Source organism: Anabrus simplex, chromosome 6 (assembly GCF_040414725.1).
Source record: "Anabrus simplex isolate iqAnaSimp1 chromosome 6, ASM4041472v1, whole genome shotgun sequence".
Lineage (NCBI taxonomy): Eukaryota > Metazoa > Arthropoda > Insecta > Orthoptera > Tettigoniidae > Anabrus > Anabrus simplex.
In genome coordinates, this window is record NC_090270.1 from 160,990,010 (window position 1) to 161,004,526 (window position 14,517).

The 14,517-nt window shown below is 37.6% G+C and overlaps 1 protein-coding gene across 1 annotated transcript in view; it reads right to left on the minus strand.

The window, feature by feature from the left end:
- Window positions 1-14,517, minus strand: part of LOC136875912 (uncharacterized) — a 159,446-nt gene that overhangs the window by 11,889 nt on the left and 133,040 nt on the right. The window contains exon 7 of the mRNA XM_068228251.1: window positions 1,667-1,703. Coding sequence (XP_068084352.1) covers window positions 1,667-1,703 — 37 coding nt within the window. The remainder of the gene's footprint in view (window positions 1-1,666; window positions 1,704-14,517) is intronic.

Genomic DNA, 14,517 nt, shown 5'->3' on the forward strand with positions numbered 1-14,517 from the left:
ATAGTATTCCCTGCCCAGCTATTCATTCCTGCCACCCAGCTGATGATAATTTCTGGGGAGAACACTGATGCTATTCCTGCATTATATCGCTGGGTGGTGGGGAGGGGTTCTTCCAATATAATTACACTACTGGAAATAATTATCCTCTTCATGACAAACCATATTGTGATAAATAATTCATTTGCAAGTATAACTTCCTCTGACTTTCATTTTTCAGTTTCTTACAGTTTACAATTAGTTGCAACATATTATTCACAAAAAAAAAAAAAAAAAGAAACAAGGCTCCAAGCTTCTTCAGGTGATGATGCAATTCTTGCTATGAGTTTCACTCCCAGTAAATGAGTAACAATGTTGTAGGTTTGAGTACGTGAGTATTTGGGAGGGGGAATTTTTGTCCATTTGGTAATATCACCTTTCCTGTTATGGTTCAAAACATTCAGAAAGAGAGAAATCATCACTACTATTTACAACTTCTTCATTGGCGCTCTGTCCCATATCACTGTTAGACTCTACTACTTCTAGTATTTATCCCCACTTTCACTAAAACTTCTTCCACAGACTGTAAAAGACATAACGCCCTCGCCTCTTACTCTTCATAGCTCATTTCAGCAAGAGGGATTGACTGAATGAATTCCTATCATGATTACAAAAGTAACTCACTGGGTGCACTCAACACTGCTGGTGTACCGTGGCTTGGGGTTCAACGAGACGCTTTATTGCACTGCTTGACAATAATCCCTCTTTCTAAGAATGAACACCCTTTACTACAATATTACTGACCTCAAACAAAAGGCAAGGAATGGGGAGGGGAGGTATGTGGCAGCCAAGGTCTCCTAGTTGAAAAATACGTGCAATCAAAATAAATTTGCGCCAGGTCACAAAAAGGCCCCGCGCCACCACTCCTGGTTAAAATTACTTTTTGAATATATCACTGCAGTTGCAACTTCAGTTTATTTTTTGTCAAGAAAAGGATATTCTATGAAATTTGAAGCCATCTTCTTTCAGTTTTGACTTGGGAAGGATGGAAGAGTTGTTGGTCAAGAAAGCAGAGGGCAGTAAATGGTTTGAAGAGTTGAATCTCTCTTTGCTGTGATTTATATTCTTGTTACATAACCCCTTTGCCACAATGTTCCTTGAGTAATGATTATTTTCACATGTTTTCCCTGTGGTATATTCTAGCACATTTTCCTCCACAATGATGCTGTTAGCATTGTCCCTTACTTTTGAAATTTCGGTTTCAGAGGAGCACACATCACATCACACTGATATAGGGTTAACAGAACTTTTGTCTTGACATATTTTCCTGTTTACTTTACATAAAACACTCATTACTATGAAGTTTACATTAATTATATTAATGCCATCTGAGTGGTTCAGATGGTTGAGGCAGCCTTCTAACCTCAACCTGGTAAGTTTTATACAAGTGCAGTCTAGTAGTATTTGAAGTTCCTAAAATACGTCAGCCTCGTGTTGGTAGATTTAATGGTATGTAAAAGAACTCCTACAGGACAATATTCTAGCACCTCAGCATCTCCAAAAAAAGTCGGAAGTAGTTAGTGGGACGTAAAAACAATAATATTATTATAAGAAATTAGATTAACTTGGGATTATGACGAATTTGGTATTAATACTGAGGATAATGAATGTATAATTATCTTGTTCATACCTCTCTGACTTCTTCACAACAGTCTTCTTTAGTACTCCTGGAAAGATATATTAGAAATATTAATCAAAATAATTATCATATTATTGAATTTTAAAAATCATAAATGTCTTGTCTATCTCATATGTCTCATAAAAATAATCTGCAAGATATTCGCAACTTTAATAAAGAAATTTTAATCAGTTCAGGGTATGGCACTGCTGTCCTTTAGATCAGGCAAAAAAAAGTTTACTTTTTATCTCAGTTCTCAGAAATGCATACAGTGTGGCTGTACATTTTGCTGAAAATTGTAAAAATTATCCTTTGTCTACAGATGATGATGTTAATGGCTGAATATGCTGTGCAGCATAGCCCAGAGATTTGAACCCTAAATTGGCTAGCATGTAGTCCTGATATAAACCCCAATATGCTTTGAAGGAATGTCAGACAATGTGACAATAACACATTGGTAAAATCTGAGAACATTGTTGCTGGAGGAGAGGGACCACATTCCAACAGAGGCCATCAAATAACTTGTGAACAATATGCCTGAGTGTTTATAGGACGTCATAGATGCTATAGGTGGAAAAAAACACACATTTTTAGTTACCAGAGTCCTCTTAAAGCGGAGTACAAACATTAACTTTGTTTTTCTTTGGGCATGAATTTAATACCAATTGACAAAAATCAACTGGAAAGAAAACTTTTTAAAACTTAAGAATTTCAAGAATTGCATAATGTAAAGAAAATTGTGAGTTAATGTATGTTGTGAAATATGTTTTGGTATTTTCTATAGCCAACATCTAGCTTTCATAAAATTGAAATGAACATTGGAAAAATGATACATTTCAATGGAATAAATTATGAAATTAAAGTGTTCCACCTTTTTTTTTTTTAGCCAATCTGTGTAGTAATATCCCATGATGAAATACCATATTCAGCCTTAAGACTATTGATAAAAGTCAAAGCTTTTAATTTTTTCCAGACCAACCAGTTTAGACACTCCTTGTGCCCACATTTGCAGATGCAAATGATGAACTGTAGATCCATAGGCCCTTGACCTATCAAATTGCAACATTATGTGCTCTTCTGAAGTTTGTAATTGAGACAGCCTGTACCGGTATCCTTTGAAGTGAGCTCCTTCTTGTCATTTTCTAGTCACAATGTAAAATTAACTGCAATTTGATTTACTTCTAATGCACTTACAATAACTCAGTTTGCTATAGGATTTGAAGCCAGGATTGTAATAGTATTCATAAATGTTCTCCAGTATGTTGCCATCGATATCATGTAACACACCGGGCCTCAACTTTTTGGGTGGAGATAGTTTGACCTCATGGTTCCAGTTGCTCTGGAGATGTAAATCTTGTACTGCTTGAACAGCAACCTTCAGTTTCAGCCTCTTAATCTCCTTCAGTATCAGTATATCTTTCCAGTGTAATGTCAAACACTGTGTCATTCCCATTATATTTCTGCATTATAAAACACATTCACATACTCCATATCCTTGACTCCAATTGAGTTTCTGTATTCAGCATATTGCAATTTTGTCTCTAATAACACTCTAACCCACAACTAAACTCTCTAAGAGATACACACGTACTGCAGCTATATGGTACTTGTCAGTGAAGATTCGTGACACTGTTTAATGGTGCAAGCAGGCAAATGCTGAGTTTTTGCTTGGAAAAATCACAGACCACTGTTTCTGTGATAAACAATCTATTCTCTAAGCAGGTTTTCGTGCAGATCAGAGCAATCAAAGGGTGTCCATTGCCAGCTTCATCGTAAAAAGTAATCAATTCTGGATGGGAATGAACAAGTCATTTTGGATGCAAGAAGCTAATCTGCTAATCACTTGCCCAAAATTACCAATGTTACATGTATGGAGATGGGGGGAAATGGGAGCACCAAGTTATAGATAAGGTAACCATCCTTTTTCTTTTACAAGTCTATTCCAAGTACTGTGCACAAGCTTCAAAACACCTTGATCCCACAGACTAGATACTGTTGGAGAACCTCATTCCAGCTCAAGCCGATGTATTCACAAAGACGCACACAAAATGCTGTCACCTGCATAGGCCTACACTAATTTATTTACAAACTGTTATACATTAGTCACACATCAATAAACTGCCATATTGAACAACTGCCTATCACAAAGAATAAGAAGAAGACTGCAAGAGAGGCATGTCAACTACCAACTCAACAAAACCAATTCACATACTTCAAACACTTACTAGCATGACTTCTACTCAAATGATAAAATAATTCCTGTCAAACAATAACTCAACTCCACCATCAAGACCGCTTTCTTATATATGTGTCTGGCCAAGCTTCTAGAAGGATATGTCACAACATATCTTCTCGTGAATTCTACAGTGTTCAATAGCATAGTTACAATGTAAGGAAGGTTCTACATAGTTCTCGACATACATTCTGGATATTATGGTGTGTTGCACAATATTGCAGTTTATTATACACCATATATACAGGTAATAATAAATTATATACTATTAATTACAGATTCTTACATTAACTAAACTCATATTAATATATATACAGCACATGTTTCATCACATAACCTCACAAATAATATGATTGTCTGTAGGCCTACCTAACAACATAAATAATCATAATACTAATAAATGGATGTAAACACATCATAGCAATGCCCCACAAGTAATAATAATAATAATAATAATAATAATAATAATAATAATAATAATAATAATAATAATAATAATAATAATAATAATAATAATAATAATAATATTAATAATAATAATAATAATAATAATAATAAAGATGATGATGATACAAGCTCGATATTTGCATTATTAACCCATGGGTGGCATCGACCCTACCATCACGGAACAGGACATATTGGGGAAACTCCACATGGAAGGCGTTCCGGCACTTCGAGTGTTCCGTATCTACAACAATGCTGGCCCAACGTTTATGGTACGCCTCCAACTCCCGTCCGATGAAGACGTCCACAAACTGATCACCTCTGGCGTCTGCATCCATCGTCGGCACTACAGCGTGGAACATTCTCGCTCCCCACCCCGAACTGTGTGCTCACCTCCCATCAATTCTCCTCGTCGTCCTCGACCGGACCAGCCACCCACCCCACCCCCGCAATCGGTTTACCTACCTGCTCCCCAACCCCCAACTTTCCTGTCACCCCTCCCGATCCTAGACCTTCTTCGTCTTCTCGCTACCTCCATTACTAACATCACAACCACCCTCTACTACCTCCTATTACAACATTACCCTCCTGCTCCTTACTAAACCTTTCAACCGAACCGCAAACTGTCCACTCATGTTTTGTTTTCCCGATGCTCCTGGGTGCGGTACTGCTCCTCTTGTCCACCCTCAACGATCCGGCGCCACAAGCGCCCTCAATGACTGTTTTTACCAAGTGCAATAAAGTGTCTTTCACGTGCATTACTATTTGCTACGTCTCTATGGTTTCTTTTGTGCGATTTTATCGCACTTGCTACCGACGTACTCTGAAGGACAACTGAACACTCTCTTCTAATTTCCTCCTTTTTCGTTATGTCTAGAGTTAACATTGCAGCGTAAGAAGAGCTGCATGCCAATTCTGTTTATTTTACGTTATAGTAGTGCAATGTAAGCAATGCTGCAGGACTTTCACAATTTTCTGTTTCAATTGTACTCTTCTGCGCTGGGACATTCTACATATTATTTTACGTACATGCATAACATACCTGCTAGATTTTGTTAATCTCACTCTCCCATTCTCATTCGCAAGGCCCAAGAGCCGCTAGTTCGGCTGATGGCCCGCCCGCCGCGCTCGCGGCGGGAATGAAATAACTTACGTTTCCTTTCCTTTCCTCCACAGTATGCACTAGCCTTGCGTCTTGGGTGGTGTGCTAGGTCCCAACTGATGAGCCTAACTTAGCACACGAGGGCGAAACGCAGGCAACCAAGAATGAGTTAGCTGGAAAATTTATAATGTCCAATAACAGACCATTATATTGGTATTATAAATTTACTCATTTGGGACAAATATTTTAAATTCCATATGGGAATCAACATCTGTATTATCTGATGGCCAGGCAGGCATCAATTTTTGGAAATGAGACATAGCTCTCATAGTGCAATGGCACTGCTGGTGGTTTCAAGTAGCCTATGCAGTGGCCTCCACAGTATGCACTAGCCTTGCGTCTTGGGTGGTGTGCTAGGTCCCATCTGATGAGCCTAACTTAGCACACGAGGGTGAAACGCAGGCAACCAAGAATGAGTTAGCTGGAAAATTTATAATGTCCAATAACAGACCATTATATTGGTATTAATGTACTAATTACCGTGGTATCACACTACTGTCTCATGTCCTGAAAATATTGGAAAAAATAATAGAGACCAGAATCAGAGATATTGTTGAACCAATTTTGGAAGAAGAGCAGTATGGTTTCAGACCAGGTAGGTCAACTACAGACCTTATATTTGCAATTAGGATGCTAATGAAAAAATACTGGGAGAAGAACAAGCCTTTATTTTTAATATTTTTGGACATTGAGAAAGCATACGATAGTGTACCAAGGGAAAGAATTTGGCAATGCATGAAAGAACTTCAAGTGCGAGACAGGCTCTTAGACAAAGTGAAAATGTTGTATAGTGGAAACAGAAGCTGTATTCAAGTAAGATGTGGTTTGTCCGACTGGTTTGAAACAAAGAGAGGAGTGCAGCAGGGCGGCTCATTGTCACCACTTTTATTTATTATTGTAATGGATGTAGTAATGAAATCTATTAAAAGGAAAAAACATGGAGATATCAAAGCCTTCACATTTGCAGATGATGTTGCAATCTGGAGTGACTCAGAAGAGGAATTGGGAGAGAGAATACAAAGCTGGAATGAGGAGTTTAAGAAATATGGTTTAAACATCAGCAAGACCAGGACGGTGGTGATGAAAGTGTATGGGGAAGGAGCAGAACCAATAGTCATGTTAAATGAAGCTCAACTGGACAGCGTTCCAGTTTTCAAATACTTGGGTAGCGTTATATCAAATGACAACCTAGCAAAACATGAGGTGAACAATTGAAACAATAAGGCAACACAATTTTACCACCAGGTAAGACACCTGCTGTGGGATGAGCAAATACCCATGAAAACATGAAAACAAAAATGACATTGTACAAGTCCTATTATACACCAATTCTTACATACAGTCTCAAAACCACAACACTGACCAATAGAGATAATTCCAAACTTCAGGCAGCTGAAATGAAATTCCTACGCACCAGGAAAGACAAGATTAGGAATGAGAAAATTAGAGAAGAAGTAGGAATAGATGATTCTCTCCTCAATAAGATTCAGATATCAAGACTGAAGTGGTTTGGTCACATGAAGAGGATGCCAGTAAACAGAACTGCAAGGAAGGAATTTGACAGAAAGGTAGAAGGAAGACGACCCGTGGGAAGGCCACGAAGGAAATGGATAGATTTAGTTAAGAGCGATGTACTGCTGAGAGGTGATGATTGGGACAAGTTGGTGGAGGAAGAATGGTACAAGGACAGGATAAGATGGAGGAGGCTCATATACCACACCCGGGAAACTGGGAGATGGTTTAGGATGATGATGATGATGATGAAGAAGAAGGCAAAAACCATCAGGCCAACGAACAAGTTCAAACATGCTCTTTGAATGGGCATAACAAAGAGAGAAGAATGATAATATTCAAAATCAATTAACTAAATGTAATTAATTTATATTAATTTAAATAACTCAATCAAATTGCAACCCCTATCGGTTGGTTACATCTGCAGCAAGCTACCATGCCTGACAGCTCAGTGACAGTTGCGTTGGTTGGCATTAGGAGACTACTGAACCAGTTGATGGGTTAAGACAATGTAGAACCAGTTATTGTTTACATTTTTCCTAGTCATATCAGATGATCTTATTGTCCTCAATAATTTTATCATTCCTTTCACATAGTGATAAAACTGTTGAAAAGATGCATGTTTAAAATTGTACTGAAGAATTGAAATATTCTTAGCAGAGCCATCTTATTTCTTTCTGTGGAACATTTGTGTGTACTACATTAAAGAAAATAACCTCTCAACATAGCCATCATAAGCTGGAATAGCAAAACAAAATTGGACTAGTTTCACTAATTCAATGTGACATGTAGCCTGTGCAACATCAAAAATTCATTTTGACTGTTTTATGCTACATCAATCACTATCAGTAGTTCATGAGTATTGATTTTATTGGTGAACATGATAGTATATCACAATTGTTCTATTCTGATGTTACTTTGGTTATTATTTTCTATTTTGAACATTTTAAATTTTTTAAGGGTTTGTAGGACTCTGAAACACACGACGCCTTCTTCTTCTTCTTCTTCTTCTTCTTCTTCTTCTTCTTCTTCTTCTTCTCCTCCTTCTTCTTCTTTTATGACCACATAGGATCACTTTAGTCAGTCCGTCGTTCGGGTCTCTTTGAAGGGATTGTTCGGGCTTTGCGGTCCTCCCAGTACTTCTTCAGACGCTCCGATCTTCGTGCCCTTTCCTCAGTTGAAAATGTGCGTGTTGTTGGTTTGTTTTGTGTAAGGGTAAAGCGGAGGTTTGTATTCTTGAGTTTTGTATTCAATTTTATCTTATTTGTGGTGTCTTCTGTTGTAAGGCCTATTTCCTTCAGATCCTCTCTTACTTCTCTGATCCATTTACATCCTGTTGTGGTATTTTTTGAGACGAGATTGTGTTGTACTAGTTGTTTCAGAAGTCTCGAGTCCTGCATCCTTATGATATGTCCAAAGAATCCCAGTCTCCTCTTACGCATAGTATCTGTAATGGGTTCTAGCTCTTTGTACACAACTTTGTTAGGTATTAACCACCACTGTCCATCTTTCTGGTATTTTTTGTTGATGCAGGTTCTTCCAATCCTCCTTTCAATTTTCTGAAGTCTGTCAGTCTTTGATCGTTTATTCAGGTAAAAGAGTGTTTCTGCTGCATATGTAGCTTCCGGTTTTATAACTGTGCTGTAGTGTTTTATTTTTGTATTTATTGAAAGACATTTCTTTTTGTAGATATCCCATGTTAATTTTTGTGCTTTAGCTAATCTATTTGTTCTTACTTGGATTGAGATTTTTTCATTTAAGTCATGTGTTATTACTTCTCCAAGATATTTAAACTGAGTTACTATTTTGATTTTATTACCATTTATGGTGACTTCTTTTAGCTGTGTTGGTTTTTGGGGTATAATTTCTGTTTTTTCAAATGATATTTTGAGGCCAATTTTATTTGCAATGTTTTGAAGTTCTGATATCTGGGGTTTTGCTTCTTTTATGTCCACTGCTAGTAATGCTAAATCGTCAGCAAAACCCAGGCAATTTGTTTTGATTTTTCGGCCAATCTTTATTTTGGGGGGACATTTTCTAAACCATTCCCTCATTACCATTTCTAGAGCACAGTTAAATAATAGTGGTAAGAGCCCATCTCCCTGCCGTAGTCCAGTTTTAATTTCCAATGTCTCTGATGTTTCACCCCTAAACTTCACTTTTGACTTGGTATTGGTGAGAGACGCTTTAATATGAAAAAAAAAAAAAAAAAAAAAATTCTGACTGGACACCCTTTTACTAAAAAGAAGAGGACATGTCAGGGCAAAGAAGGATGTGTAATAAACCTGCTTATACTATATTAAAATGGTTTCTAATTTTTTTTTTTTTTTAATGTTGCTCATTAATTTTAGTGGGAGCCTTGATTCGAGAGAAACACATTCTTGCACTCAGTGCAGACTTTTATACCTTCCTCGTGTTAAGAGAAATAAAATTTGAATAAATATTTTTGAAGTTTCATACATTAGTAATGTTATTGATACATAAAACAAAGATGACAAATAGAAATTATATTACATCAAAACAAGTATCTAATACATATGATAAAAGTTCTTGACATAAATACAGTGATTTTCAAGAAATGAAGGTCAGCAAAATTCCTTTTGAAGTAATGCAGTAATATTTCACAGTAGTAACAGTAATATTTCACTGCAGTAATGTCGTACATGGTATGGAGACAACTAAGGTTAAGTTATAAGGAGATTCCCACCTTCCAATATTTATGAAAAAACCTTAGTTGTGTTGAGCCAAAACGGGACAAAATATGAGATTTATAAGCTGGTATAGAGATAACATTACTGTAATTCTGGTACTTTACTGTAAAGTACAAAAGTAAAACAAATGTAATTACCCTGGAAAAAAACATGAAATCTGTGAAGTGGGAGGTCACATTTTTCACAGTGGTGCCTCAGAGATTGTACTCAAAGAGGTGACTTTTTGTAGTGCAGAGCTCCTATGCATGCTTCAGCACTTGTCAGCTCAATGGAGCTATTGAACATACGCAGTGGCAATATGATCTTTCTGATATATCTTGACGGAATCCTACAAGTTGAGCTTCACTGGAATAATGTTTCCTAAACCCGAATTGCCTTCTGTCAAACCAGTTAGTAATTTCACAAACGTATCTAATATAATCAGAAAGAATACTTTCCCAGAGCTTACATACTGCACATGTCAAGCTGACTGGCCTGTAATTTTCTGCTTTATGTTTGTAACCCTTTCCCTTGTACACTGGGGTTAACATTGCAACTCCCCATTCATTTGGTATAGCTCCTTCGTGCAAACAGTAATCAAATATTTCATATATGACACTACATCCCAACCCATAGCCTTTAATATATCCCCAGAAATCTTATCAACCCCAGCTGCCTTTCTAGCTTTCAACTTTTGTATCTTTTTATAAATGTCTTTATTATTATAAGTAAATTTCAGTACTTCACCATTATTAGTCACCTCCTTTATCAGGACATTATCTTTATATCCAACTACCTTTACATACTACTGACTGGATACTTCTGCCTACTTCTGCCTTCTGAAAGTCCACACATATACACTCCTCTTGTTATTAATGATCCCAGGAATGTCCTTCTGGGAACCTGTTTCTGCATTAAAGTATCTATACATGTCCTGCCAATGCTCCCTAAAATTCATGTGGCTCCCAATTATGTTTGCCGTCATGTTTTCCTTACCTGATTTTTTTCGCTGAGTTCAATTTCCTAGTGAGCTCCTTCAATCTCTCCTGTTTCTTTCTAATTTGCACTTCCTTCTTCATCATCATTTCCCAATTCCAGTTTCCCAGGTGTGGTCTAAAAGCGCTCGCCATCTCCTTCTGTCTTCATACATCTTCTGTTCCAGTACATCCTCCCATTTGTGTCCTCTCTCCTCCACATCTGATCTTACAGTCTCTATCCAACATTTTCTTGGTCTTCCCTGTGGTCTTCTTCCAATGAGATTAAGATCAACATATTTTCTGGCAGATCTTTCCCTGTTCATCATCATTATGTGCCCATACCACTGAAGTCTGCATTTCTTTTTTACACTGGTAATAGGAACCTTGATACCAGGTACTTTCCTATTCACTTCATTTCTGATTTTGTCCTTTCTGGTAGTTTGGTTCATGATTCTAATGAATCTCATTTTAGTTGCTTGGATTCTGCTGAAGTCTTTGTTTAGTAGAGTACATGTCTCTAAACCATACGTGAGGACTGGTATGAAGTAAGTGTGCTACATTACTGTTTTCACTTTTTGTGGTATTTTGCAGTACCAGAGAATATTTCTGACTTGACTGTAGAAGTTTGATCCTTTCTGTGTCCTGCTGAGTATTTCCTGCCTAACAGTGTTGTCTTTCAAGATTGTGCTTCCAAGGTACTTGAAGTGGGAAGCTGATTCGATTTTCACTCTTTCCAGAAATATGTTTGAGCTTGTTCCTTACCTGTTGATGGTCATTTCCACTGTCTTTGTTTTGCTCATTTTCAGTCCAACATTTTTGAATGTATTGTTCTATTTGTTAAGTTTCTTCCAAACTTCAGCTTCTGTCCCTCCCCATAACAGCACATCATCAGCAAATATCAGGGCATTTGGTTCACTGTCCATTTTCTTGATAGATTTTATGACCTTGTCCATTACTAATATGAACAAGAGTGGTGATAGGACACTTCCTTGTTGGATAACTCTCTTTGTTTCAAACCAGGTTTGATCGACCATTGCCTATCTGGACACAGCTGTAGCACTTATGGTATAGCATCTTGACTTTGTCAATTAAGTATAGGGTGATTAATTTGAAAGTTCAGAGCGGAGTGCCAAAGATTAGGTGCGCTGGGAAGCAGAGACAGCGAGCGTAGTGCCCACCATGACAAGCAGGCATAATCAGATCAAAAATTAGATGTATGGCTTTTCAGGCGTTTGCTCTATTAACCAGCATTTCGTCTTAGGTCTGATATTAGACTCTTCAGAGTGGGATGTGTCAGACCCTACCCACTGATGCTGGTGTGTATGCAGGTGAACTTATCAGAAGCCTTTTATGAGTCGGCTCAAAGAAGCGGCATGATTATGCTTATAGAAACTAAACGAAACTGAACTCACCGGCCACATAGATGCTCTGGACAAATAAGTAAATGAATAAACAAATAAATAAATCAACTAGGAAATTAAACTGAACTCGCCAGTAATAAATAAATAAATAAATAAATAAATAAATAAATAAATAAATAAATAAATAAATCAATCAATCAATCAATCAATCAATCAATCAATCAATCAATCAATCAATCAATCACTAGGAAATTAAACTGAACTCACCAGTATTTACAGACGATGCTGAAAGTGATCTCCTTCAGCTGCAATGCAAGCTTCACATCTTGTAATGAGATTTCGAAACACACTTTGTAGTTCATGGACACCGATAGAATGCACAATGTTCCTAATTTCAGTTTTTAATTCTTCTGCACTTCTAGGATTATTCCTCTAAACTTTGCCTGTAAGATTTCCCCATAGACAAAAATCACATGTGCTTACATCAGGCGAACGAGAGGGCCATAAGCCTATACTGATGATCTGATCATCATCGAACATTTCCCGTAACCGTTGCATAGAGCTACGTGCCGTATGGACCGTTGCACTATCCTGCTGGAAATAGACGTACCTTTTGTCTTCTTCAGTCAGTTCAGCAAAAGATGATTCCAGAATGTTGTGAATATAACGGTCAGGAGTAATCGTGTCCTGTAAAATATCGGACCGATAATTCATCGGTCACTGATAGCACACCACACTCCCACCTTCACATCGTGCAGAGGTCTCAACTGTAAAATGAGCGGGTTGTTTGTATCCCAGATTCTATTGTTCTGTGAATTGACATATCCACTCAAATGAAACCAGGCTCCGTCGCTCATAAAAAGAAAGTTTGGATCCACAATACCGTGGTGGACAATATTCATTAACCAATTGCAAAATCATATTCTTGCATTGAAATCTGTAGGCAGTATGTTATGGACTGTATGAGTCTGATAAGATCATAAATGTAACAATTTTGTTGCATTACATGCAGAAGGTGAAATACCACTTTCCTGAGCTACTCTCCGAAACGACTTATGTGGACTGACCTGGAGTCTTGCCTGTATAACTTCTAACCTCTCCCGTGTGAGAGCTGTTCTCCTTCGCTTCTTTTTCTTATTGCTACGGAACCAGTACTACGCCACTTGTAAACGAGCTGATGCACATAACGTTTTGATGGTACTGTCGCACCGGTAAATTGTCTATGGAATTTTTGAAGGCATCTTTTAACTGGTTTCTTCTTCTTGTGCAAATAACACTCGACCAAAAATACTCTTTGCTCTATAGTGTATTTAACCGTCGTGATAATAACCTCACAACACACCTTAAAAGTCCAATAGTTTCTGAGGGACAGTGGTAAACAGCTGCGCGCTGGCATTGAACACTTCTTATCTCACCAGTGCTGACAGAAGCCATATGCCGCTCGCTCGGGACTTCCCATGGCATGCGAGGAGAAGTCTGAACACTTAAATTATTCTCCCTGTACTTTGGCACTTTTAGGTCTTCCAGACATTCTCAAATCTTGTTTCGAGGAGCACTATCATATGTTCACAAATGCAATGACAAGATTTTTTCCATATTCCCAGTAATTTCTGTCAGCATTTTTACTGCAATGATAAGATCCACAGACTTCGACATTCCTGAACCCATGCTGTTCTTCCTCATGCAAAGGTTCCTTTATCTTCCTAAGTCTCATTTCTGTGATCTTTTCCAGCAGCTTCAGTGTGTGTGACAACAACGTGATGCCTTTGTAATTTCCACATTTTCATCAGTTGCCCAGTTTGAACAATGTAATGATGACTTCTTTACTCCAATTTTCTGGGATTTTGTTTCCTTTCCAAATCACTGATAACACTCTATATAGCCAATTTAAGCCTGGTATTCCGGTTGCCTATATCATGTCTGAGCTGAGATCATCAAACCCTGGGGATTTCCCATTCTGCATGCTCTTTAGTGCTGTTTCTACCTCAAGCCATGTTAATAGGTATTCATTGTTTTTGGCTTCAACTATATTACAGTCATTGGTGGTGGTGTTGCCACCATCTCTATTTAACAGCATGCTGAAGTACTTCTTCATTTCATTCCCGGTCCCTTCCCCTGTTCGTATTAAGCTACCATCATCCGTTTCCAGTGCAAGGATGTTTATATATTCACTTCTTTTACTGTTTACTACCTTGTTTAGTAGTTTCGTACTTCTTCGACATCTTCCTCTACCCTTGCAGTAAAGTCATCCCAACACTTTTCCTTTTCTTCCTGGATCAGTCTTTATACAGCTAGTTTCTTTTTCCTGTATTCCTGTGACTAGGTGCTCAATTTCTTTTTCATTTTGTCTATCATTTGTTTTCTGTTTTTCGTGGTCAGATTTTCTTTTCAGTATATTTCTATCTTTTACTGCTGTCTTCACTCGGTCATTCCACTAAGGTGTTTCCTTCTCTTTTGGTGTGACACTTGTTTTTTTCGCAGATT